This window comes from Pseudonaja textilis, chromosome 1 (genome assembly GCF_049901715.1).
Source record: "Pseudonaja textilis isolate UNSWEBS1 chromosome 1, rPseTex1.2, whole genome shotgun sequence".
Taxonomy (NCBI): domain Eukaryota; kingdom Metazoa; phylum Chordata; class Lepidosauria; order Squamata; family Elapidae; genus Pseudonaja; species Pseudonaja textilis.
In genome coordinates, this window is record NC_141990.1 from 70,856,810 (window position 1) to 70,882,514 (window position 25,705).

Sequence of the window (25,705 nt, forward strand, 5' to 3'; positions counted from 1 at the left end):
CAATTTTGGCCCACCAGTTCTCAACTGGGTTCAAATCCGGGCTATGAGCTGGCCAATCTGGGAGTCGAATACCATGCTTCTTCATTCACTGCTGGACAGACTTGGCTTGATGATAAGGAGTGTTGTCATCCTGGAAGTAAAAGTCCTTCCCTACCAGTTGCTGAGCTGAAGGAAGCATGGTCTTTCCCAGGACTTCAACATACTGCTTGGAATTCATGATTCTCTGCATGATTTGTATCCAACCAATACTAGAAGCAGCGATTCAGCCCCAGATCATCACGTGCAATGGATGCTTCACAGATAGATTCAGCCAGTATGGCCTAAATTCTTCAGGTGGAAATCTTCTGACATACTTATTGCACTGATTCCCAGTCAAGTAGAAATTGTTCTCGTCACTGAAGATGACCTCAACCCACTGTTCGTTGATCCACTTGGCATACTTCTTGGCCCACGCACGTTGATGAGAGCGGTGAGGTCTGTGAGCAAAAGTTTACTTGGAGCCCTGCAGCCTCTGAGCCCTCTGGCAAGCAGTCTGCAACACACTGTGCTTGCGCACACTTTTACATCATGTTTCAACCCAAATTCTTGTAATCTGAGGTGAGGTGAACTTTCTGTCAGCCATCGAAATGCGTTGCAGAGCCCGATCTTGCCATTTTGTCGACTTTCTTGGTCTTCCCAAGCGGACCCTGTCATCAACAGTTATTTAGTATTTTTCAACCACTCTGATCACTGTGGTACAATGGCATTTCACTCTCTTGGCTACTTCTGTACAGGCTACTTCTGTACAACCCTCTTCATGAAGCACAATGATGCAATGCCGCTGCTCAGTACTGGTGAAAGCAAAGGCCTTCAACCTTGCCCGCAGCCAGAGCTAAATTAAATTTCTCAATGCTTTTCATGCCTATTTATAGTCAGAGAGTATGACAACATTGATTGGCTCATAGATTTAGCCTCTGTGCATTTTGATTGGTCAGCCAAAGCTCGCTGCTGATTGGCTATTTTTGATCGTAACATTCTCGAAAATGCAAGTTGTGTTTGTTTTAAACATAAATTCACTCAAAACCTTTAAAAAACTTTGGTTATATTAATAAAAATTATGCATCTCAATCAGACTACAGAAATTTTCATCAAAGTACTAATTTTGCGTGGTTTCTGGGTGAAAAATTGATTAAATATATAAATACATCTTAAAACTGAAATTGTCCAGGACTTTTCGCACAGCTGTAACTCCCCATTTATTATTTCTAAAATTTCCATCTATCTTTGTGCATATGTTTTAAATATTAATGTATTCTTTTTCAGCAGGTCAAGGAGCTATACAAATTTTTCTTCATCCTTATGTACCCATGACATAAACTGTTCAAAAGCTAACCCATTGATAATTGGAAATATGTGATCATTAAGACCTGACATAAACTTGATAGCCATAATCAATCAAAACCAATCAACCTGTTATCTTGTACGTTTGACAAATAAATACATAAAAATAAAACCTGATACACCAGTGAATAGCAAGTTGGGGGTGACCAAATAAGCTTATTTTTCCTCTGGCGTGAATAGAATTCCAAGTGAACCAAACAACGCAGCAGACTCTACTCTTAAGTAATAATGTCCATCTTTTTTAATGTAAACTTTCTAAATTTTACAAAGATCCCTACCTACATAACTTCTACTTGGAGGATTGCACATAGCCAGATACAGCTTGGTTGTTGGAACGAACAGTCGTTACCCAAGCGGTTTTTCAAACTTGGCAACTTTTAAGATGTGTGAAGTTCAACTCCCAGAATCCAGCAATTTACAGATCAAAATTACACATTTATAGAAATGATTATTTAAAATAATTGATCAAAAAATCGACAAACTTAAAAGTTAACGAATTTGAAAACCACTGGTGGAGGGAATATTGGGTTTTAAACCTAGAAATGCTTCCTGTGTTTTCACATTAGCCAACTACAACGTTTCTCGGCATTGTAAATTCAGGTTCAAACGGATAGCCTCCTTTTTGTTTTATTCGACCAGATTTTCTGGGTTAGGCCGGCCGAGCAAACCAAGCGACACATACGCCGAGTTGCAGGAGGTCGGCCGGCCGGTTGCTTTATAGTTTCGGAGAAGCAAAACTAGAAAAATGAGCCGCGGGCACCGCTGAGAAAGGAGGTTTCGCTATACGCGAATCGAAGTACCCCCTTTCAATCCTTCCAACTTAAGCTACCATGGAGTTCAGCGGGGTGGAGGAGCCGCCGGCCTCGGATGTCTTCCGCCCCCGCAGCCACGCGGCCCAGACACTCGCGCAAGAGAAAGGAAAGGAAAGCCCCTAAACGCGCGTGGCCACCCGGGTTCCGCCTCTCTACTTGAACCACCGGGGTGGTTCGGGCGCGCGCTTGTGCGCGCGCCGCACCTCTTCGCCCTTCCCTCCTTCTTCTGGAGTGAACTGACTGGAAGTGGCGTACGTGCAAAGCAGAGCCGGAGAGTGGCGGCGCAAGCTCCGCCCCCCCGCCCCCCAAAGGCCCGGGCAACGGTGAGAAGGGAGGAGGAGGAGGAGATAGGGCGAGGTGGGTGGAGGGGTGGAGGAAGAAGAGCTCGCGCCGGCCGCGGACGCGTCTCTCGCTTCTCCCGCTGCCAGAAGAGGAGGCGGAAGAGGAGAAAAAAAAAAAAAGAGGCGCGGAAGGAGAGGGATGCCTCTTTGCCCCATTTTCCAGAGGCTGCTATGAGGCGTCGGTAGGAGGGCGCCTCTGAAGCGGCAGGCGAGAAGGCGGCGGGGTTTGGTTGGCGGTCCTCCGCCCATCAGGACGAGGGAAGGAGGCGGACGGAGCAGCAGAGCCGCGGCGCAGCTCTGACGGGCCAGGGGGCGGCCATGATGAAGTGAGCCGCTCGCCGCCTTCCCGGAGGTCGCGGAAAAGGAAAACAAAAAACCAGGGACGACCAAGGAGAGGGACGCGAGAACATGGCCAATGACAGCGGTGGGAGTGGCAGCAGCGGCGGTGGCGGAGGGGCCGGCCAAGGCGGGGGATGCGACGGCGGCGGCGGCGGCAGCAGCAGCGCCAACCAAGAGCGGGACCGGCAGTACTGCGAGCTGTGCGGGAAGATGGAGAACCTGCTCCGTTGCGGCCGCTGCCGCAGCTCTTTCTACTGTAGCAAAGAGCATCAGCGTCAGGACTGGAAGAAGCACAAGCTCATCTGTCGGGGAAGCGACGGCGGCGGCTGCTCCCTGGCGGCAGAAGGGGGCGCTGCTGAGCCTCGAAAGCCCGGCGGCGGCGGCGACCAGCACCAGAGCACTCGCCACGGCCGCCCGCATGCTGCAGGACGGGACGGCGAGGAGAGGGCGGCGGCGGCGGCCTCCAAAAAAGCAACAGCGCTCCCCGCCAAGCTGCAGCGGGACACCAACTCGGAGGAGAACGCGGTGGTCACGAACAACCACGTTGCCAAAGTGGCGCCAGGAGCCCGAACACAGGAAGAGGAGGATAAGGAAGCGGCGGTTGCCGCGGCGGGTCCGGCCGTGGAGGCGGGGCACTTCTACCGGGATAAATCCAATTTGACTGGTGAAGCGTCCCTGCGCCCCAATGGGAAGATGAAATCGCTGGTGCCTCAGCGCCTGGCTTTGGAGTACATCATGCCCTGCATGAACAAGCATGGCATCTGCGTGGTGGATGACTTTCTGGGCAAGGAGCTGGGCGGGCAGATCGAGCAGGAGGTTCGGGCTTTGCACCACACCGGACGCTTCACCGACGGCCAGCTGGTCAGCCAGAAGAGCGATTCCTCCAGGGACATTCGTGGCGATAAAATCACCTGGGTGGAAGGCAAAGAGCCCGGCTGCAAAACCATCGGAAAGCTTATGAACAGTATGGACGATCTTATACGCCACTGCAATGGCAAACTGGGTAACTACAAAATCAACGGCAGGACGAAAGTGAGTGGTACCCTCCTCTTTCTTGCCATCCTCTAGTGGTACTTAAGCAGCCTTCTGGCTGTTGATGTAGGCCGCCTTCTTCGTTGGTGTAGGCACATTGATTTTTAGGACGGTTTAATAGATTAATTGAAGGCCTCAAATTGTGGAGGAGAGCGGTAAGGGTCAGAGAAATATAATGAGAGGGCTTCTGTAAGGCAGGGGTCTCCAACCTTGGCAACTTTAAGCCTGGCGGACTTCAACTCCCAGAATTCCTCAGCCAGCTTTGCTGCCTGGGGAATTCTGGGAGTTGAAGTCCGCCAGGCTTAAAGTTGCCAAGCTTGGAGACCCCTGCTGTAAGGGATGGCTGGGGGTTTCTTAATATATGTATGCTTGGGGTTAATCTCAGCTGAATTTAGTAGAACTTAAAGGCTTCTGATTGAATAATGGCTTAATTATTTTAATTAATATTTTCATTAATAAATAATTAAATAAGCACTTGGTTAAACCATCCAAAACCTTTATCTAATGACAATATGATAAAACTGGGTTTTCTTCCTAATTCAAACGTTTTAAGATTATAAGGAGGAGAAATGTAGACAAAACATTGAAAAAAGTAAGTTTTCCCCTGTAACCAATTGATGACACAGTTATATAACTTTTTCATATAACCAATTGATGACACAGTTGTATTACAGAGTTAGGTGTTGGGGTGATTTAAATGAGACATTTGTGAGGTTCTGCTTTGTAATTGAGCAAATATGTGGAACAAACAGTAAAATAAGAGCATAGTTGTGTCAATATGGATGCTGTGTATCTTCTATCATTTTACCCATATACTTATAATAGTATATAGATGCGAATTGTTAAATTAGCTAGAACTACAGTATTTATCATGGTGTAATCCTGGGAAATTTGAATTTATTGCTTGACATTCTATTCAGTCTTGATTATTTTGTAATGCTAAATGCACATCTTGTTACATATAGCACAAGACTCTTAATACCAATATTGCACAATTATATTTACTGAGATTTAGTGATTATTTATTCTAGTAAGCTAAAAGGGCATTCTTGGATATTATGGTAGGCATAAAATTAGTTTTTAATTTTCTTTATTTAGGAACTAATGCATTATTGAACAATATTGATAAAAAGGACCAAAGTTTCATAGTGTTACCAAGATTACATAGCAGAACTGTATTATGATTAGAAAGTAGTATAAATCTTTATTGTGGTTTTGTTTCTTTGCTCATGATTAGAGGTAAACAAATGTTGGATGAGCCATAGCTCTTTTTAAACATAAACATTTCATTCAGCGAGTTGAAGATGAAGAAATTTCCTGGGATTATATGCTGTCTTCTCAGTCTGTAACCAAGAGAATAAAGCAAATTTGGATGAGTATTAACACTTGAACATTTGTTGGAAAGAACTGAGTGGGAAGAAATTAACAGATTTAAAATGTGGAAGTATTCACTCATTAGAAAAAGTGTTGGGTTATGTTTATAATTATAATTATACAAAAATATAATTATAATTATCAATGATAGAATTAATAATATCCTGCTTGAGTCCAATATGCTAGAAACGTGATATCTTTGCTTGCCATCAGTTAAAATATAATTGGGTAGCAGCATTGTTTAAAATGTTTCCTGGTAGTTTAGTGTAGTTTTAGAGAGAAGGCTTCTATCACCATTTTTCTATAAATCTTTGTGCTAGGGAAGCAGGTCTGTTTTTATTTTATTTATTTTTTGCCCTCTTAAGAATATACTTTTGAAGCATACAGTTAATGTAAATAGTCAGGAGAAGAGTCATCTACACTGCTTTGTGTTGCACATATATTAAGAAAAAATGTTCATTGTGGTTTATAAAATAGGACAAAACGATACATAATCTGAATTAAGAATTCCTTAAATCAGTTTCAATTAAACAAATATGATATTTGCTAGCTTTTGAACCTCGTGGGAACAGTGCATTTGATAATGCTAAGAAAGAGATGATGTGAAAGCCCCTCTATAGTTTTTATGGGCAATTGGAAAAAAAAACCATTTAAGACTTGCAGGGTATATTTTCCTGAAATACGTGTGTGCCATGTAGCAGTTTAGATTTGAAGACACAAACCCATATTTTCTTCCAGAATTATGCAGCAGTTTCAGAGGGCAAACCTTCTAAACACAACCCCAAGAAGAAGTCAGGCTGCTTTAGAAGATGCTACATTTCCCCCTGTGATCTGGATTATCTTGTTCCCACAAATCAAAAGATCTAATAAACATAAAACAATTTATGGAAGAAAACAGATTGAACTGTGAAATCAAAGTAAAGTGAAATATAGAAGTTACAGATTATGTAACTATAATGCTTGAGAAAAATCCAATTTTCCTTATAGCATTTTTCTTATATTCAACTGTCAAACCTGAATGTTTTATTCCATAACATGCTACCTGTATGTGTAACACAGTGACTTCAATGTGTCAGACTACTATTTCTGCTTTCAAAACTCTTCTGTTTTTCTCCCCCTCTGATTACAGTTAGTCCTCGACATACATCCTTTTGTTTAGTGATGGTTTGAAGTTACAAAAGCACTGAAATAAGTGACTTGTGACCATTATTCACATTTACAACCATTGTAGCATCCCCATAGTCAGGTGAACAAATTTTGGATGCTTGGCAACTGGCTCATATTGATGACGGTTGCAGTATCCTAGGTTCATGTCGTCACCTTTTGTGACTTTCTGACAAGCAAAGTCAATGGGGAAGCCAGATTCACTTAACAACCATGTTACTTATCAACATCAGTGATTCGCTTAACAACTGCAGGAAGAAAAATCGTAAAATGGGAGAAACTCACTTAACAATTGTCTTGCTTAGCAACATATATTTTGGGCTCAATAGTCATAGGTTCAGGACTACCTGTATTTCTTAAATTAACTTGTTTTATCTAGTCTTGTTACTTTTTAATTTCATTTCCCCCCCAAATTTCATTCCGTACTGTAACTTTGCCAATTTAATATAACTTAGAACTGTTTATGAAGAGACCATGATACATTTGTGTGCTGCATAGAATTTAGCACAGTTTTAGAAAATTGCCTTTTGATCTGTTAATATTAACCATAATGGTTATCATATACCTTTGAGAAAGTCTTATAAGCTTAACTTTAATAAAATCTTTTGTTTTGAGGTAAACAACTATTTAAAAACTCCAGGATTGTTAAAAAGGCAATATAAAAACCTTTAATGTAAAGAATGATATAGAAAACTTTGTTTAACATTGTTTTCTTTATAGAAAACAATTATTTGCAAAACCATATATATCGCACTATCACACATATTTCATTCTTAGAATATTGCTGCCCTTAGATTCAAGTATACTCTAAAAGAATTTTGCTTATTTGAAATGAATGAAAACTATTGTGTATCATTAAAAATGAATATGGCTTAAAGGGGCAGGCTTGCAAGTCACTTTTGAGAGTTGGACACTCATCTAGTATCCCTTTCTATCTGTTCTAGTTTAATCTTGTAAGATAACTCAAAACTTTAAATAGTTTGTTTTGAATCAGTCATGCAATTCTGATTTTCATACCATAAATGTGTTGGTCAATTTGGCATTAAATGCCAGTTTGTCCTATTAATTCACTTATTTTAAAGTCCAGTAAGTATTTACCATAAAACTTTGTATAAAGTTGTTTTTATTCCATGTTGTTGGTTTTTATATACCAGCAAAATTGATTGGAGTCATATAACTGTTCGAAATATATACAGGTAGTCTGCCACTTATGAACATGATTGGGCCCAGAATCTTAGTGGTTGAAGGAAGTGATGATTAAGTGAGATGCCATGTGACCATTTCAGTTCTCTGGCTAGCCAGGTCAGTCATAGCTTCAGAAAGCAAGCTATTGGTGCTTTTTCCTGCTACGTTTTGTGTTCTTCTCCCCCAACTTCTCTGTCATTCACTTTTTAAAAAAATTGTAGGCTCATAGAATTTCATACCAAATATTAGCTTATAGCCATTAATCGTTTTACTTTCTAAAACCAGAACTCAGAGGCACTGATATAAATAAAATTGATATTATAAGGTCATTGCTTTGCAACTGATCAGCTTCCCATTTTTTATTATTAAAATAATTATAAATATATTTTATCAGGGAATCTAAGAAATACTGAAGATGATTGATATCTGTAAAGTCTTAGTGTTCACCATAGTTTAAAGAAGGGGTGTCAAACTCAATTTTATTGAGGGTCACATGATTGGGTTTGATCTTGGGCTGGTGGTGTGACCATGGTGGGTGTGGCCATAGTGGGCATGACACAGGACCGCATGGTTTTATAAACTTACAAAAGTAGGGAGGTGTACATTTCTGTGATTTTGTTTTTTAATACTTACTTAATTGACTTGATTATTTTATGAGAGAGAAAGAGACCAGATCAAGAAACTGACTCCATAGAAAGAGTAGAACTATAAAATTATTGACATAGACTACAGTAGCAGAATCCTGAAAGCCTGAAAGGTAAAATAGTTTACTTTTCCTCCTTTTATAACCTGAGTCAAGGACAGCCTCCTGGACCACTCTGGAGGCTCTGTTTTGGGCCTGAAAGGCCTCCTGGAGGACTCCAGAGGGCAAAAGAGGTTGTGGGGGGGGGCATGCCCCATTTTTGCCAGCAGAGGCCCTGTAGGCTGGTCCTTTGCTATTTCCAGATTAGCCCCGTGGGCCAGATCTAAGCACCCCATGGGCTGGATCTGGCCTGCGGGCCTTGAGTTTGACACTCCTGGTTTAAAGCTATTAGGGGTAGAAGAAGGTAGAAGGTAGACTTGGCACCCTCCAAGTTCTTTTAGTTAAACAATGTCTCATGTCAGGATCCTGGAAGTGCCCCTTCTCTGTAGCAGTGCTACCCTCTGGAATGACGTTTCCCTTGAGATTTAAGTGGCTCTAAAGACCTTGCTCTTTGCATAATGGCAAATGCGATTGCAGACCTTCTTTCCTCTTTTTCTTTATTCCTATCTGAGTTTGTTACATATGCCATCTTTGTTCTTTTTGCTTTTGGGTGTTTTTGGTGTTTTAAATATTTCTTACAATTTTCTAAACTATCCAGTATAATGGATAGGAATCAGGTGACATATAAATTTCATAAAGTTGATTGCACTATAAGCCAGCTATTTAGACTGGATTTGACATTTTTATCCACCCATTGAATCATTCCCAAGGACCTAGGTTAGTCTCAGGGGTTGTTTGATGGTGTTAAAGGTTTTGCAGTTGGCTGATGGTCGTTTTATCTAAGCTGTTGGTGTTCAACTGTGCTCCAGTTGTTTTGGGATTGCACCTAAGGCGCCTGTTACTATCATTGTTTTCTTTTGCCATAATCACTGTACTGTTGTTTGCAGGTCTTTGCATATTGTGATTTTCTCCAGTTCTTTCTCTTCTCTTCTGCTATCTCTGGGTACAACCTAATCCACTATCCAGATTTTTTGTCCTTCTTATCAACAATTGTTATGTCTAGAGTGTTATGTGGCAAGTACTTGTCTGTTGGAATTCTAAAATCCCAGAGCACTTTAGCTTCTTCCTTTTCTACTTGTCTATTTTGTGCCCTCACCAGTTCTTGCTTGCTTGCAAATGATATTTCTTGCAGGTCTTCCAAGGCACCATTGTTGCTATTTTGTCATGCTGTTGTTTGTAGTCAATCTCTGCCGTCTTCTTGCAGCAGTTAAGCAAGTGTCTGTTTCTTCAGCTTCTTTGCAGAAGCTTCATTTGTTCCTTGTTGCAGTCTTCTCAGTTCTGACTTTGTATACATTTGTTCTTAAGGTTTGCTCTTGTATAGCCAAAATTACCCTGTCTTTTTTTCCAGCTTTCTTGCTTTTAGCTATTGCCAGGTTTTGTTATCTGTTTTGCTCACTTTTTTTTTTTTTAATATACTGAGCATGTAATATTTTGCTTTGTCCCTTTTCTGTTCTTTATTTTGTCTGTCTTACAGGCCAGTTTGGTCTCTCCAGTACTCAATAAGCCTTCATGGTGTACTAGCTTGAGTTCATCTTCTTTGCTGTTCCTATTAATATATTCCAGAAGATGAAGTAAAAAAAAATCTCAGAATTTCTAGCTCTATTTCAAAGTAGGATGCAGGGGTGGGATGCTACCGGTTCTGTCTAGTTCTAAAGAACTGGTAGTTCTGAAGAGTAGCAGACACCAAACCGGTTCTGTGTTTACTGCTGTTTGGCCCACCTGCCCGCCCGGGCTCTTACCTGTCCTTTATTTTCTGCTTTTTCAACTGCAGCTGCTTTGCTCAGCACAGCTGAGGTTGAAAAAGCAGGAAAAAAGAGGCTTTTCAAATGCTGTGCACTGCTTTTCAGTTGTCTGGGTGACACAGCTTAAGGTTTGTTTACATGCGCACGAAACGTGCATGCGCGCGCAAAACATAATCACCAAACCAGTAGTAATACCGGTTGAATCCCACCCCTGGTAGGATGAATACATTTCTGCATCTTAAAGTTTATAAAGTTGATTTTTCTGTTTTCTTTTTAAGTTATGTATTCTTTTTGTGCAAAATAATGTAAAGAACTGCAAAGGTGGACTGAGCTTATTTAATAGAAAATTAGTTATGTTCCAGACTGGCTTTTTCTTGACTTAGGAATTGACACTTTTGTAGGAAAAGAATCATTTTCTCACTTGGCAGTGTTGATGTTGTTGAGAAAAAAATACACAATTAGCTTATTGGGATATATTGGGCTCAGTTTGTGGCATACAGATTTTTACTTTAGGCATTTTAGTTTTCTTCTCTCTGTTCTGTTTTTTCCTGTAGAAAATTGAATTTGTTCAAGAAGAATTGCTAATATGTTTAATGTTAAAAGTATTGTAACTTTGTGGGTTCCAATATAGCTTCTGAACTAGACTTTGTTCTGGAATGTGATACCTACCGGTATTATATCACATTTGTATTGTATTTGATCTGCTAACAGAGGAACACAGCAGAGAAAAGCATTCCTATCTATTCTCTGTATGTTTCTTAAATCTTCTGGAGGATTCTAGAGTAGATTGAGATAGTTTGAATAGGAAGAAAAGAGAAAATATGCTTAAGTTAGGTGAATCATAATAAAGTCTAGTCCTCTTCTGGTGACCAGCAGTCAACTTGACATTAAATATATTTCTATTTTCAGTCAAAACATTAAGTATCAAAATAAATGGTGGAGAATAGCTGTTGCTATTTATTTTGCCAATATAAGGGGACACAAACTAGCAAACATTGACAAATATTCAAGAGACAGAGAGAAAACGAAGTCATGTCATTATTCAAAAGTTGAAGGAGAAATTACAATCATACAAATATGTAAACACTTTTAATTTTAGTTTCGAATGCAGCTGTAAAGCTGCTGAACACTAAATAGATATCTTATATTTGTTCTTATTTAGGGAAAGCATGAACACTGCAAAGTAAAAATTGAACAGGCCTGTCATAGAATCATATAGTGGAAAAGAACCTTGAGATTGTGTAGTTCAATATTATCTTCTGTTATAGAAAATAATTCAGAAGATATTTACTTTTTAGAGGGAAAAGGGTACAAAAAGGAAGCAATGATCAGGCCTGAGAATCCTCACATTATGTGAAATGTTTTCTTAAACAGTTTCATTTTTTGAATTTCAAATGTTATCAACTGTGTTTGTTGTTGATGGTTAATCATTTTCATTATTCTCTGTCCTATAATAGTTTATTTCTTTTATTTCATGTATTTTCTAATATAGGCCACTTTATCAGCTAACAATTATACATATCATTTAATAAGAAAATATGCTATAGTTTATAAATCATTTTTACATGGAAAACTCCTCTCCTGATTTTTCCTAAACTTTTCTATTCCTATTCAATGGGTCTTCACATCTCTAATTTTGTGTGATCTTTTTTCAAAACTCGGTTGACAACCATGCTATAAATGTAATCAGATCAGGCTATCATGTAGGATAAAATTTATTGTGTTAAAAGCATTAATATAATTTAATGGTGTCTTGCAGTTTTGATGTTTGTGCATTAAGCACATATTTTTAAAGTAAATGAGATATAGATGTGCTAGTTTATAAATCTAATGATGTCTTTGTGTGAAAACCTGCTCTGAACAAAGTCTGACAGGTGATTGCAATTAGTAAAAAGCAGAATCAACAAATATACTTGCTTCATTTCGTATAATATAAATTAGATATAATTTAAAACAGTTTCTTAAAGTATAATTTTAAGTTTCCTAGGGTCCCTCCAAGACCCTATTGGGGACCTCATAATCAAAATAATTTGCCAACCTGTGTTGAAAATAATACCATATTAAAAAATCCCATGAATCAGAAAAGTGGCAGCAGATGCATCAATTCTAATTTTTAATAGACTAAATATTGTTAAATATAGCGAAAAACGTTTTCAACCAAAGTACCTCAAATGAAGTACTTTCAGGATGCATCTGAAATCCGGGACCCATTACATCCATAGAATTGAAATTTGGCAAATTTTATAAATATTTTATACAAAATGTCATAAACATTTTCTATGGTCAATTCATGATTGTGCCATTTCAATACGGGCTAATTTCAAGGCAGATATATATTTCTGATTATGTTGCAGATTTTTGAAGAACTTTTATTTTCCACTCATATTAGAAACTTTGCCGTTGTTTAAGGCATTGACAAATCTGTTTAGGAAATACCTCTGAAACACAGTGACTCAAAGTGGGATGGGTTTCTAGTAAAAATTTTAAAGCAAGGAGAAAAAAATATTTAAGAAAATTAAACTGAAAATGTGTTTATAACACATTTGAAGGTATCTTAATCATAGCATGTTATATTACATAGTGCCAGTTGAATGGGAATATAGAATCTGAAACTTATCTTAGAAACAAAGTCTAACTTTAAATGTTCATGAAAAATTATTATGCAATATTTTTTCATATACCTGTTAAGAATGCTTTTAATATGGGGTAGCCATCCATTCAATCATCCAACCATCCACCTATCAATCACATTTATATTACCACCCATCTCATGTAAGGTAATCCAATTAGATATAAAAAAAAGCCAATGAGGCAACAAAGATAAAATTAAAAAGATTTTTAAAAATAGTGGGGGGAGAAGCCATTATAGAGAATGCATTCAGTTGGCCATCATGTCACCATCTGGCAGGCTTTGATCTATTATGGGATCCAAGCCAGTTGACATAACCATGTTTTGAATATCACCTGAAGACCAGCAAGGTTGGAGCTAGCCTCACCTTGGGGTGTGGGGAGGATGTTCCACAGGGCAAACACCACGGCAGAAAAGGCTTTCCTCTTCCCTATCCGCGTAGCCTGTAACATGCCTCTTCTGTCAGACCTATGGGACAGATAGATGTAACTGGAAAGAAGTGATCCCCCAAATAACCATGTGCCATGATAATGATAAGTATCAATAAAATCATTACATCTTGTGATATCAATACTTTGTACCTGATACATTAGTTGAACACTCTCAGTTTGTATTCCCAAGCAGACACAAAGATAAATAGTTTTGTTGTAAACAATTAGAAATTCAAGCATTCAAAAAAAAAAATCTGTAGCTAACAGAATCCAGAATTTTGCTATATGTATTCCTGAGACTTAAATCCTGAGTCCCTTCCTCTGACCCTTTTTAAGCAGTGACAGTTTTGCTGCTCATTTCCTGATGCTAAAGATTTGTGAAGCAACTCTTTTGATAGTGAGAATCAAATACCACTTCAGATCTTAGCAAGTGCTATGGGAAGAAAATCTGTAAGAAACCGTGATACTTTTCCCCCCCTACCCAATTGTATGAAGTGCAATGACATTCATTTTCCCTACTCTCGGGACTCATCTGTAGATCTGTTGTTATAGAAATGGCTAGTTTATACTATTATGTAAAAGTAAAAGTTGAGGTTCTATATTACTTCTTGTTGTACTGTACCAAGGGGAGATGGAAGTCAGTGCCTTCTCTTTCTTTTTCCCTTCTCTTCTTTTCTCTTCCTTTTTTGCTCCCCTATTTTTCCTATTATTTGCTTTTGTATTTTTGTATTTTATATTGCAAACTAATAAAATGGCAAAGATGGGGAAAAAGATAACTATTTTTTTTTTAAAAAAGGAGTCATCTCTACTTTCAGGACTCAATGCGATTGTTTGATTTCCCATCTTTATTGAAAGGGGTTTGAACAGCCTGGCCAGACACACACAGTAATATTCAAGAGTAATATTCAAGAGCAAGATCCTGAAACAAAAAACCCTGGGTTTATTTATTATCAAGCATCAAGGAACTGCAGACATGTAAAAACATGATTGGTTACAAAGAAGCCTGAAGCAAAAATAGACACATCATGCTGCACCTGTCAAATGCGAAGCCAAAACTTTCCACTAGTTTTAATGAACAACTTCCTATTGAAACCCTAACTGCTAATATAGAGTTGAAATTATGATGCATGTTTGATTGATTGCTTATGAAATAATGACTACTATACTTAAAACTCTTACACTAAGCTCAGGAACACTTAAATTCTTTCACAGTAAGAATGTGCTAAGTTTCATACTTGGAATAACCAGCTTGGTGTCGTCTATATCCAAACCAATTATGCTTATTTTATGATATGTGTAGCAATCCACTGTGATGACTTTTATATATATGACTACACACATAGACTATAGTTAAATGATACTATTTAGCAAGTTGTGCATGCTCTTTGATACAATCTTAACCATGGTATTACTGACTTAACTAAAATAGTTTAATGTAGGAGTAATTAAAAAAACTCATTTGTAGCCCCTATTCCTTTAATTTTTGATGTCTAGGGAAGTCAAAGAACAAATGGCTATATGGCTACAAAAATTAAAACGATATATTATATTGCTTCTGGTAAAAAAATGAATATTCTTTTAGTATTCAATTCCTTAAGGGGTCTATGTAGTTTTCTTGATAGCTATTCTTTTCTTCTGGGAAGTTTTTAGAGAAGAATCTAAAGGTACTTATTACTGCAGATAAATGGAGAAAAAGATAACTTTAAAAGATTATGGTTATATTTCAACTGACCATTCTAAGGGTAATTAGAGTTTGCTGTAGAGCATCCTAAGGGGATGTTTATGGCGTAAGGTTTTGTTTGATTGGTTTACTGTTTTATTATATGGTTGTTTTATAGTTACTGGTTTTACTGTTGTTATAGCCACCCAGAGTTGCAGCTCACACTATACTAGGTTAAAAATGCTGTTGGATATTTGTAATTCAGTGTATTGTTGAGATTTATGTCACCGTCCTAACATTATATGAAATAGGCAGTCTTGTTTAACTCTAGTGTATTGAATTTGTTTTAACATAGCGTGTTATCCAAATATAGCAGTTGTGCTTTGTTAATCTATTTTAAAAGTCATTGTTTGTTTGCAGGTAACTACATATAAATGTATTAATAACTGTCTTTAGGCAGCAAAAACACTAATCTTCTTTCTCTTACATTATTAATAACAATAGAATTTATAAACAGCAGGCTAAAATTTAATGGAAAGGCCTCTGTATTCTTCTCCAAATTATAATGTTCTTTATAATAAAACAATGTGAATCATGTTTACTGATAGAAAAGATTTACAGGTAATCCTCAACTTACAGCAGTTCATTTAGTGACTGAAGTTACGACAACCCTGAAAAAAAATGATATGACCATTTTTCACACTTACGACTGTTGCAGCATCCCATGGTCATGTGATTAAAATTCAGACACAACAAATTCTGGGCTCAGTTGTGGTCATAAGTCAAGGACTACCTGAATGACATCTGTTTAGGGAGGTAAGGAACCCTGGAGCAAGAGTGGGATCCAGAGGAAAAAACAAAAAATGTAATTGTAGGAGCAGAAGTACACTTGGAAAATATTGAATATAGGTGGATTGCTTTATTTATTTATTTAGGTAGCTAGTTTAGTTGGTTAGTTTATATAGCTGTGAACAATACAATAAAACAATTACAATTAGAAAAATTAAAACACAAAGAAAATCATTATCACAACCAAGAAATGGGACCCTTCATAGCCCTGGGACCAGAAAAAGGTCTTGCAAACTAATGTTGATTTCTTCCTGTTTTAATCTTGAAATATAAGATGATAAACTCTATTGAGCATTGACCTGTGGTGTTATCTTGTTTTTTGTTTTTTAATTTCTCCATGTTACTGCTGGCACAATAATTATATCAGATGATTAGAGCTTACAAATTGTCAATATGTATAAGGCTATCATTACTCGAATGTGTTAGACAACTGTCTGAATTAATATGCTCTTAAAAATAAGTTTCAGAGATGTTACTCATATTCACTTACATATTAAATATTTTCACAATATTAAATGTCAAAATGCTGAAATTCATAAATCTGTTTCTTGAGATAAAGAAGTCCCTTTATGTTCATATTTTGTGCTTTCTTGTTAATTACAGGCAATGGTAGCTTGTTACCCAGGCAATGGAACAGGATATGTGCGACATGTGGATAATCCAAATGGAGATGGAAGATGTGTTACATGTATATATTACCTTAATAAAGACTGGGATGCCAAGGTACTTGCTAGTTTTAGAGAAGGTTTTACAATACATATATTGAGAAATGGCATTCTTGTTATATTAATTGTAGTAAGTGGTTGAGTGTTATGCTAAGTTGTTTGAATAAGTCTAAAAACAGTTAAGCTAGTTTTTCCATGAGTTTTTAACTAACTCCCTTGAATAGCTGACAAACTCATTCTTAAGATTGCAACCAAGCCTAGGTCTCCAGGGCAAATATATTCTGTCTAGGATCTAAAATGTTATCTGGTTCTACTTTTGAAAAATATATTGAAAATTCTGTTATGTAAACTGAGATCTTCAGCCTCAAGTAATTCTCCTACCCTTAGCTTATATTTTTATGATAATCAACATGATTTGTAGTTGTTGGTAAAGTAATAGAATAGAATAGAATAGAATAGAATAGAATAGAATAGAATAGAATAGAATAGAATAGAATAGAATAGTTTATTGCCCAAGTGTGATTGGACACACAAGGAATTTGTCTTGGTGTAAATACTCTCAGTATACATAAAGAAAAGGTACATTTGTTAAGAATCAAGAATCAATGTACAACACTTAATGATAGTCATAGGGTACAATCAACAATCAAATCATACTAGGAAACAGTCAAGTGGGAGGGGATGGGTGATAACGAATGGTGAGAAGATTAACAGTAATAGTAGTGTACACTTTGTAAATAGTTGAACAGTGTTGAGGGAATTATTTGTTTAGCAGAGTGATGGCTTTTGGGAAAAAACTGTTCTTGTGTCTAGTTGTTCTGGTGTGCAGTGCTCTATAGTGTCCTTTTGAGTGAAGGAGTTGAAACAGTTTATGTCTGGGATGTGAGGGGTCTGTAAATATTTTCACAGCCCTCTTTTTGACTCGTGCAGTATACAGGTCCTCAATTGAAGGCAGGTTGGTAGTAATTGTTTTTTCTGCAGTCCTAATTATCCTCTGAAGTCTGTGTCTGTCCTGTTGGGTTGCAGATCCAAACTGGTTATAGAGGTGCAGATGATAGGCTCAATAATTCCTCTGTAGAACTGTATCAGCAGCTCCTTAGGCAGTTTGAGCTTTCTGAGTTGGTGCAGAAAGAACATTCTTTATTGTGCTTTTTTGATGATGTTTTTGATGTTAAGTGTCCATTTTAGGTCATGTGATATAGAAGAACCTAGAAATTTGAAGGTCTCTATTGTTGATACTGTGTTGTCTAGTATTGTAAGAGGTGGTAGTATAGGAGGGTTTATTCTAAAGTCTACCACCATTTCTACAGTTTTGAGTGTGTTCAGTTCCAGATTGTTCCAGTTACACCACAAGGCAAGTTGTATAACCTCCTGTCTGTATGCAGATTCATCGTTGACTCGAATGAGACCCAATCACTGTTGTGTCATCAGCAAACTTCAGTATTTTAACAGATGGATCGTTTGAGATGCAGTCATTGGTATATAGGGAGAAGAGAAGTGGAGAAAGCACACAGCTTTGGGGGTGGGGGTGGGCTGTGCTGATTGTACAGATATCGGATGTGATTCCACCTAGCTTCACCTGCTGCTTCCTGTCTGTTAGGAAGCTTATGATCCACTTACAAATGTGTTCAGATACCGCTAGTTGGTTTAATTTACTTAGAAGAGTTTCTGGAATGATGGTATTGAATGCTGAACTGAAGTCTACAAAGAGGACCCTTGCGTAGGTATTTGGAGATTCAAGGTGTTGTAGGATGTAATGCAGATCCATGTTAACAGCATCATCTGTCGATCTATTTGCTCGGTATGCAAATTGCATGGGATCTAATAGTGGATCCTTGATGGTTTTCAGGTGGGACAGCACAAGCCTTTCAAAGATTTTTCATAACTACAGATGTGGAGATAGGTGGCTGTAGTTTCTTTTCAAACCTGCAGTAAAACACATTCAGGTCATCTGCTAGTTGTTGATTTCCTTCTGCCTGGGAAGGAGGTTTGCTGAAGCCAGTGATGTTTTTAAGAGTTTTCCACAGGTTTGCTGGTTCATTTGTTGAGAATTGATTCTTTAACTTTTCAGAGTAGCTTCTTTTTGCTGCTCTGATCTCTCTTGTTAATATGTTTCTGGCCTGGTTGTATAGCATTTTGTCACCTTTTCTGTAGGCTTCCTCTTTGGAATGACGTAGCTGCTTAAGTTTAGCTGTGAACCAAGGTTTATTGTTACTATACATTTGCATGTTCCTTGTTGGTACACATAAGTCTTCGCAGAAGCTGACATGATGTTACAGTACTTGTGAGCTCATCTAGGTCTGCAGAGGCATCTTCAAAAACATTCCAATCAGTGCAATCAAGGCAGGCCTGGAGTTTCAGCTTTGCCTCATCCGACCAAGTCTTCACTGATTTAATTGTTGGTTTAATGGTTTTAAGTCTTTGTCTGTAGTCAGGTACAAGGTGAATCATGCAGTGGTCAGAGTGTCCCACAGCTGCTTGTGGGAAAGACCTATAAGCATATTTGACTATTGTGTAGCTGTGGTCTAAAGTATTTTTGCCTCTGGTGGGACAATTTACATGCTGGAAATATTTTGGGAGCTCTTTCCTTAAATTTGCTTGATTGAAATCTCCTAAAATGGGAAGGGAACCTGGGTGTTTGGCTTCAGCCTCCATAATTTGATCAGCAAGAGTTTGTAATGCCTTGTTTACACAGGCTTGTGGAGGAACATCCACAGCTTTTAGGAGAAATGAGGAGAACTTCACATGGAGAGTAAAATGGCTTGCAGTTGATGTATAAAGACTCTTAAGTTTTCATCACAAAACATATATTATAGTTATATCCTGAGACCAGTTGTTGATATATAAACATAATCCTCCACCCTTTGTTTTACCTGATGTCTCTTCAAATTCAAATACCTGATTCAAATGCAAATGTAATAAACTTATTTATAATGAAGTACCAAATATGTTATATCTTTAATTGTGGTGCTCAATGTATATGTTGAAAGAGGGAAGGCGGAAGAAGAATTATCTTTTGGAAAGTTTGTAGAAGACAGCCAGAACCTAATTTGTATCATCTTAGTATGATGGCTCTTTGTAATCATCCTGAAGAAATTTGGAATTGCCATTATTGCTGTTAACTATTGTAGTAGACAATAATATCTTACAATAACCGATGACTAAAAATGTAAATTCCTGTTGGATTTTTTTCAAGAAAAATGGAGGTATTCTTCGAATATTCCCAGAAGGCAAAGCCCAGTTTGCTGATATTGAACCTAAATTTGATAGACTGCTGTTCTTCTGGTCTGATCGCCGCAACCCTCATGAAGTGCAGCCTGCATTTGCTACAAGGTGAGATGAATCAATCATACATACAGATTTTAAAGAACCATGGTAGGGTGTGAAATGTTAAAAACTTGCTGCTTTAGCTTTCAAAAACACATTAATTGCTTTCTAAAAAGTTACAGATGAACAAAACCCTCTTTAAATGCTTATTGCAATTTGGGGGGGTCTACCCTGCTGCTACTATTTGTGGGCCATCAGAGTCAAAGTCCATCAGTTTAAGTACTGTAGAATATATAATAAATAAAAAGTTAGAATTTTGGATTATTATTTTGCAATAATGAACTTTTATAATGGATCTTGTTTAGTGGAGTTGGCTTTAGTGAAAAGTCTAGTCTATTGAATGTAAGAAATAAATTAACTTTGACTGGATTGTTCTATGTTGCTTTTGGACTGGGCCTGTACATATCCTTGTTCAGAGATTGCAAAAGAGGTAAATAAATTTAATCTATTGTGGTGTTATTTATTTAAAGGCTAAAATAGCCTCCTATTATCTTGATACTCTCCAGATGTATAAATTTCAGCTCCCAGTATTCTCAGCAATAGCCATGCTGGCTGAGGAATACTGGGAGTTGAAATCCATATATCAGGGAATGTTGCACTTACAGAAATTATATTTAGATAATTCAGAGATAATAACTTTTCCTAGAAGATCAGGACATCACAATTTTAATGCAAAAAGTAAATGTTTCAATTATAAATTGAAAAATTATGGAATCATTACATGATGTATGTAAGGAATAGCTTTCAAATGTTTTGTTAAAGAATTAATAGACTAGTAAAATTATTTTAAAGCACATTAATTAGCAAAGATACAATATAATTCAATATTTTTTTATTTTCATATTGATTTAAAATGAATTTCCATAAATTACAGAGGTCTCAGTTCTAGAGAAATTTAGATAGTAATTATCTTGAGCTTCACTTTAAAAAATACCTAGTTCCCTAATAATTATATAAATTACAAAAATCATTATACTCATGGGCACCACATAAGGGGGGAAATAGTTTTATAAAACTGACAAATTGTATTGGAATTGTACTTTTCAAGTATAATAGAAATAATCTCAAGTAATTTTAACAAGCATTATTTTAATGTTTGTACACCTTTTTTATTCTTTTAAAGGTACGCAATAACAGTGTGGTATTTTGATGCAGATGAAAGAGCCCGTGCAAAAGTAAAATACTTAACAGGTAAGTAAGTTGCTATATTTTCTTACTGAGTATTTTACAAATTTTTTACTTGAATTTAGTGTAGTAGGACTATTCTAATTTATTTTTAAAGATTGCGTTTAATAAAAATTACACTATAATCTAGAGCATAGAAATTGAGCTACTGTCACTGTATTAAAATGTCAAGCATGATCTGCTCTAGGAGTATAGTTTACTAAGATTGACTGCTTTGGCAAAAATAGAATTATGTATCTCTGTATTAGAAATTCCTTAATAGCTGACTTTTGCTGTGGCAGCGTAAGAGGAAAATGGAAAAAGTATATAGCTTTTGGATATGCACATTTCATAGTTTCTAAAAGATGAAGATCTATCTGTTTGATTTTCTGAAGTGTCTTGAAATTTTGCTTCTACTTGTGTGGGATTGCCCTTGAAGAGTATCTGGAAACTTTAAAGTTACAAATTTGAACAAAGAAAATTAAAAAAAATCAAAATGTGACAGGGATGATAGACACATCAGGGTACTTTTAAACATGGAGTGAGGTCCACAGAAGTTAAATTGGAATTAAAACTATAAAACTGTTAACTTCAGCTGGTACAAAATGCAGTGGCACATGCAGTTATCTGTTTCTCTAGAACACACATTACAATGTTTCACAAACTGCACTGGTTTTAAGATTGTTTTCAATTTCAATTCAAGGTGCTGTTTTTTTTTTTACATGGGCCAGATTTATTTGAGGGACCATTTCTCCCTGACTATATTTGCCTGTCCTATCAGTTCCAGCCGAAGAGAGGTCCTGTCAGAGAATGACATTTGGTGGGACTCAGGAGACAGATTTCTCTGCTGTGTCATCTGCTTCAAGGATTAATTGTGGGCTCAATTATGGTTGTAGGGCCTATAAAGACACTTTTTTGTGAGATGGGTAGCCATATAAATTAGGTGAATAAATAAAAATGAAACTAAGGTATTGTGTTAATTATAACAAAATAACATAATAAAAATAGTTTAATATTCAAAAACCAAGTGCAAAGATGTCCTTGATGCTGGGTTTTTTTTCCAAATTCAGCCATTAGCTTTGTATAGTTCAGTATGCCTTGTTAGGTAATAATTATTGTAATAGCCAATTAATATTTAACTTGGTTTCAAACAGGCATTGATTGTGAAGTTCTAAAAACATGTATTTTGTTTTAAAGTTTTAAGAAAAGGAAAATTACAACTTATTTCAAATCCATCTTCCAGTACCATCTTTCCATATAATATCCTCCCTTTTTTTGTAGGTGAAAAAGGTGTGAGGGTTGAACTAAATAAACCTTTGGATTCAAATGGGAAAGAACATTTGTAAAGCTTTTGGTCTACAGTTCCCTCCTCTACATCCTGGCTCTTTTCACCTCACCTTCATCAAACGGTGATATCTATTAATTTTTGAATGTGAATAATAAGAAAAAGAAAATCAACACCAAATCAAGATTTTGAATCGGTAAACAATGGGTTTTGATGTTCCATCAAATGGCATTTTAACTGCTGAAGCATTGTACTCCATGATTGTGACTCCAGTCCTGTGTCTGCTAAACAGTTTACACATGAAGTGCCCGACATTAGAGATTTTCTACCATTCATCTTTTGACATTCAGTCATTCAGCTCAATGCTGTTCATCTTCCTCTTTAAAAAAGCGATAAATATTGAGTTTAAATAATTTTGTATAACTAGGTTTGGTGATCAAAATTGAACAAAACATTCTTCAAAGCAACATTTCTCTATTTTTGTAAATCTGCTTTTTCCCCCATTATTCTACCACATAAAACTTAATTTAAATAAATGAAATGCCAGTAAATGATTGTCTTTTTACCTAAAATCCAAAAAGGAGCACTTTAATCATCACCTGAGAACCCATTTTTCATATCTTATGCTGATTTGATTGATTGTATTGTGTTCTCTCTCAAACTTAAGCAACATGAAACAGATGCCTGTCTTTCTGTCAATTACTTACGGCTTTACTTAATGAATCTGGAAAGTAACCATTTTTTAACCTGTCTCATTTGAGTTTTCTAAGTGACTGGCTGGCCACTAAGTGAACTTGACACTATCTGTACTGTCATAGTGTTGAACGCTATGGGTGTACTCCACTGGGAACTTCATCTGTGAACCCATTTGAGGGAAATGCAGTTCTTCAAAGAAAAGCTGGGCTCTTGTGTAACTTCTGCAGATGAATTACTAGGTGGATTCTGTCCACAAATATCATTCAATACCTAAACTGTAAGGGCTTTTCTAGGCTTTTAGATGAAGCAACACCTCTTCTACTACTGTGATGGGAGATCTGTCTTAACTCATTTGAAAGCTTTCTCTCATTTGTGTAAGTTAAAATTAGAGATAAGTTTTCTCTCAAAGCACTACCATCCCTCATCCTTTACTGTTTGCCCCTTGATCCTTTTACATAATGTCAAGTGTATATTAAATACATTAAGACTGAAGTGCATCACTGCAGGCTTAATATGTGAAGGATTTCATACTATGGAGAAATTTTTACAATGGTCTAATGTTTGGGGGGGAGAGTGAGGAACAATAACATTCATTTACCAGCTATATGAAATTTATTTTAATTTTCTGCTGAAATATGATTCGCTGAAGGGGGAAGCTTTTAAATTCTCCCAGCCTTACCAATAGCATCCCCAATCCCTTTTTGCCTCACTTAATCAAAATAAAGTAAGTGTACAGAAATGTTTCTCTGTATACAACTTAACACCTGTATAGTTTATATTCTAAAAAGTCCTTTTCTATGGAAAGTTCAGTAATTTTTATTAAAAAAAACCTTACTATTCATGTAAAACATGAAAAACAAGAAGGATTGTGCTTAATGACCATTGACAGAAGGGAGAAAATTCAACATTATTATAACATCCTGGGGAAATTACAAAAAAAAAGTTTGGTTTTTTTGTTCTCTTCTGTCCCTTCTCCAAAAATTACTTACTAGCTGTCAAAACTTGTAATAGTTTGACTTTTCTCTTCATCCTGGTAAATTGAAAGAAAACACATCTTACTTAAGTGCCTCTGGAAGCCTGGCCAAGGAGTGTTAATTCTTTACTGACTGGTCTGCAGCGCAATGCAGTTTAGGCCTAGTAAATCTAACTTTTAACTGCTTTTGTATTACATTTAATGTGTTAAAATGCAAACCTAAGACTTCAATTTTTTTGTCCCTTTATCAGCATCTTACATTTGCGCTTGCTGGGGAGATATACAATCTCTTGGATATCTCTATTATTTACAAAAGTTACCAAACTGGGCCTCAGATGCCCATTTTAAAACAGTTCACGTCAGTTAAATTTTCAGCCTGGGGCATCACCAAACAGAAACCTGTTTCAGACTATTTTTAAACTGTCTTATGGCCTGTATTTCTGTTTAGTCCTGGTTAAAGATAAAGCTTCATGATGCTATTTTTATTTCATGACATTAGCCAGCTGTAAAAAAAAGACTTTTATCTAGCAGGCAAAGAAATTCAGGATTCATTTGCAGATTTATTACAAAGTCACGTAACTTTTGAAAATCAGTGTTCCTTATTGAAAGAGCTCTCGAGTTGCTTGTAAAGCTAATCTAATTAAAAGATTACAAAAGTTTTTGAAACAATGTGGTTATTTTGTAATTATGTAACTCTTTTAAAGCCTATTCCACAGCAACTAATTTGTAATCTGATAAACTGTGTGTGTGCATGTGTGTGCCTGTTTTTAGCAGGCAGTGACACTGTAACTGTAGTCAAAAAGTCCGTTAGCTTTATTTATAAACCCTGTTTTTAATTATCTAATCTAGCTGTGATTGTTTTTAAAAGTGAGGCTGCTGAGGGAAAATAAGCAGAGGAGGGAGAAAAGTGCTGTGGCCTGTTTAGTAAATCAACACTATGATTATAAACATTTTGTCTCCACTACCTTAGTACCTCTCTTGTGGTAAACATAGTTCTTGATTGAGAGATGTAGATAGGTATTCTGAGTATATCCACGCAAACTGAATTCAGAGATTCACCATCACTAGGTAGGTAAACAGGGCATGATCTTCTGCCAACTCTTGTATCTTCTAATCCACAAAAAGGAAAATGCTATATGGATACATTTCAAGGCTAGTCATCTCCTAGGGAAGGATTCACTTTTAACCACCTACATAAAGCACCCTGATTGATGAGATTTTTCAACTGATTACAGATCTTTAGCTGGTTCGTAACAACCTTTAAATAAAAATAGTTCCTCATCAACTCAATAGTTCACATTGATTTGCATAGTTGCACTGATGTTAGAAGAAACCTTGTTCTGAGAAATTTAATTTTCTGACCATCTTTTTACTACACTGTGTTTTTAACTTAAAATTTTTCAAGTCAAAACAATAAGCAAATGTCTTTCAACAACACATAAATGCAAGAGCCTTGTTTTTTGTTTTGATGTATTTTTATTATTTCTAATATTTAGGGAGACCCCCTCTATAAAAGTATACATGTAACCACACATATAAAAACAACAGTAAAATACAATGCAAATTAGAAAAACTACAGCAGGGGTGTCAAACTCAAGGCCTGTGGGCTGAATGTAGCCCGCCATGTGGTCGAATCCAGCCCGCAGGGCTGTCCTGGTCTACCAAATGTGAAGAGGAAACGTGCCAGCAGATTGGGGAATGGTGTCTAACTATGCCCACCCAGTTGGCCACACCTACCCAATAAGCCACCACCCCCCCAAGTTTACCCACAGCCTGATGCGGCCCTCAATGAAATTGAGTTTGACACCCCGAACTACAGTAATCTAGCAGCCTTTTGGGTTATGATATACATCATTTTTTGGCAACAAATTGCCTCTTAAATGTAAATAAAGTGGCATTCTTGTTATGCAGTGTA

At 36.9% G+C, this 25,705-nt stretch overlaps 1 protein-coding gene across 1 annotated transcript; it reads left to right on the forward strand.

Moving 5' to 3' along the window:
- Window positions 1–2,371: 2,371 nt before the first annotated feature.
- Window positions 2,372–24,456, forward strand: EGLN1 (egl-9 family hypoxia inducible factor 1). Its single transcript, XM_026705188.2, has 5 exons — window positions 2,372–3,904; window positions 16,284–16,403; window positions 19,542–19,678; window positions 20,796–20,863; window positions 22,118–24,456. Exons 1-5 carry the CDS (start codon window positions 2,942–2,944, stop codon window positions 22,180–22,182), a joined length of 1,353 nt encoding a protein of 450 aa, XP_026560973.2. The 5' UTR covers window positions 2,372–2,941; the 3' UTR covers window positions 22,183–24,456.
- The last annotated feature ends 1,249 nt before the right edge of the window (window positions 24,457–25,705 follow it).

Excerpts from the sequence above, each read along its gene's own strand:
- EGLN1 (XM_026705188.2), top strand. The coding sequence starts at position 2,942 with ATGGCCAATGACAGCGGTGGGAGTGGCAGCAGCGGCGGTGGCGGAGGG. Across the intron at positions 16,404-19,541 it reads ATAAAGACTGGGATGCCAAG|AAAAATGGAGGTATTCTTCG; the intron begins GTACTTGCTAGT and ends ATTTTTTTCAAG. Across the intron at positions 19,679-20,795 it reads CAGCCTGCATTTGCTACAAG|GTACGCAATAACAGTGTGGT; the intron begins GTGAGATGAATC and ends ATTCTTTTAAAG.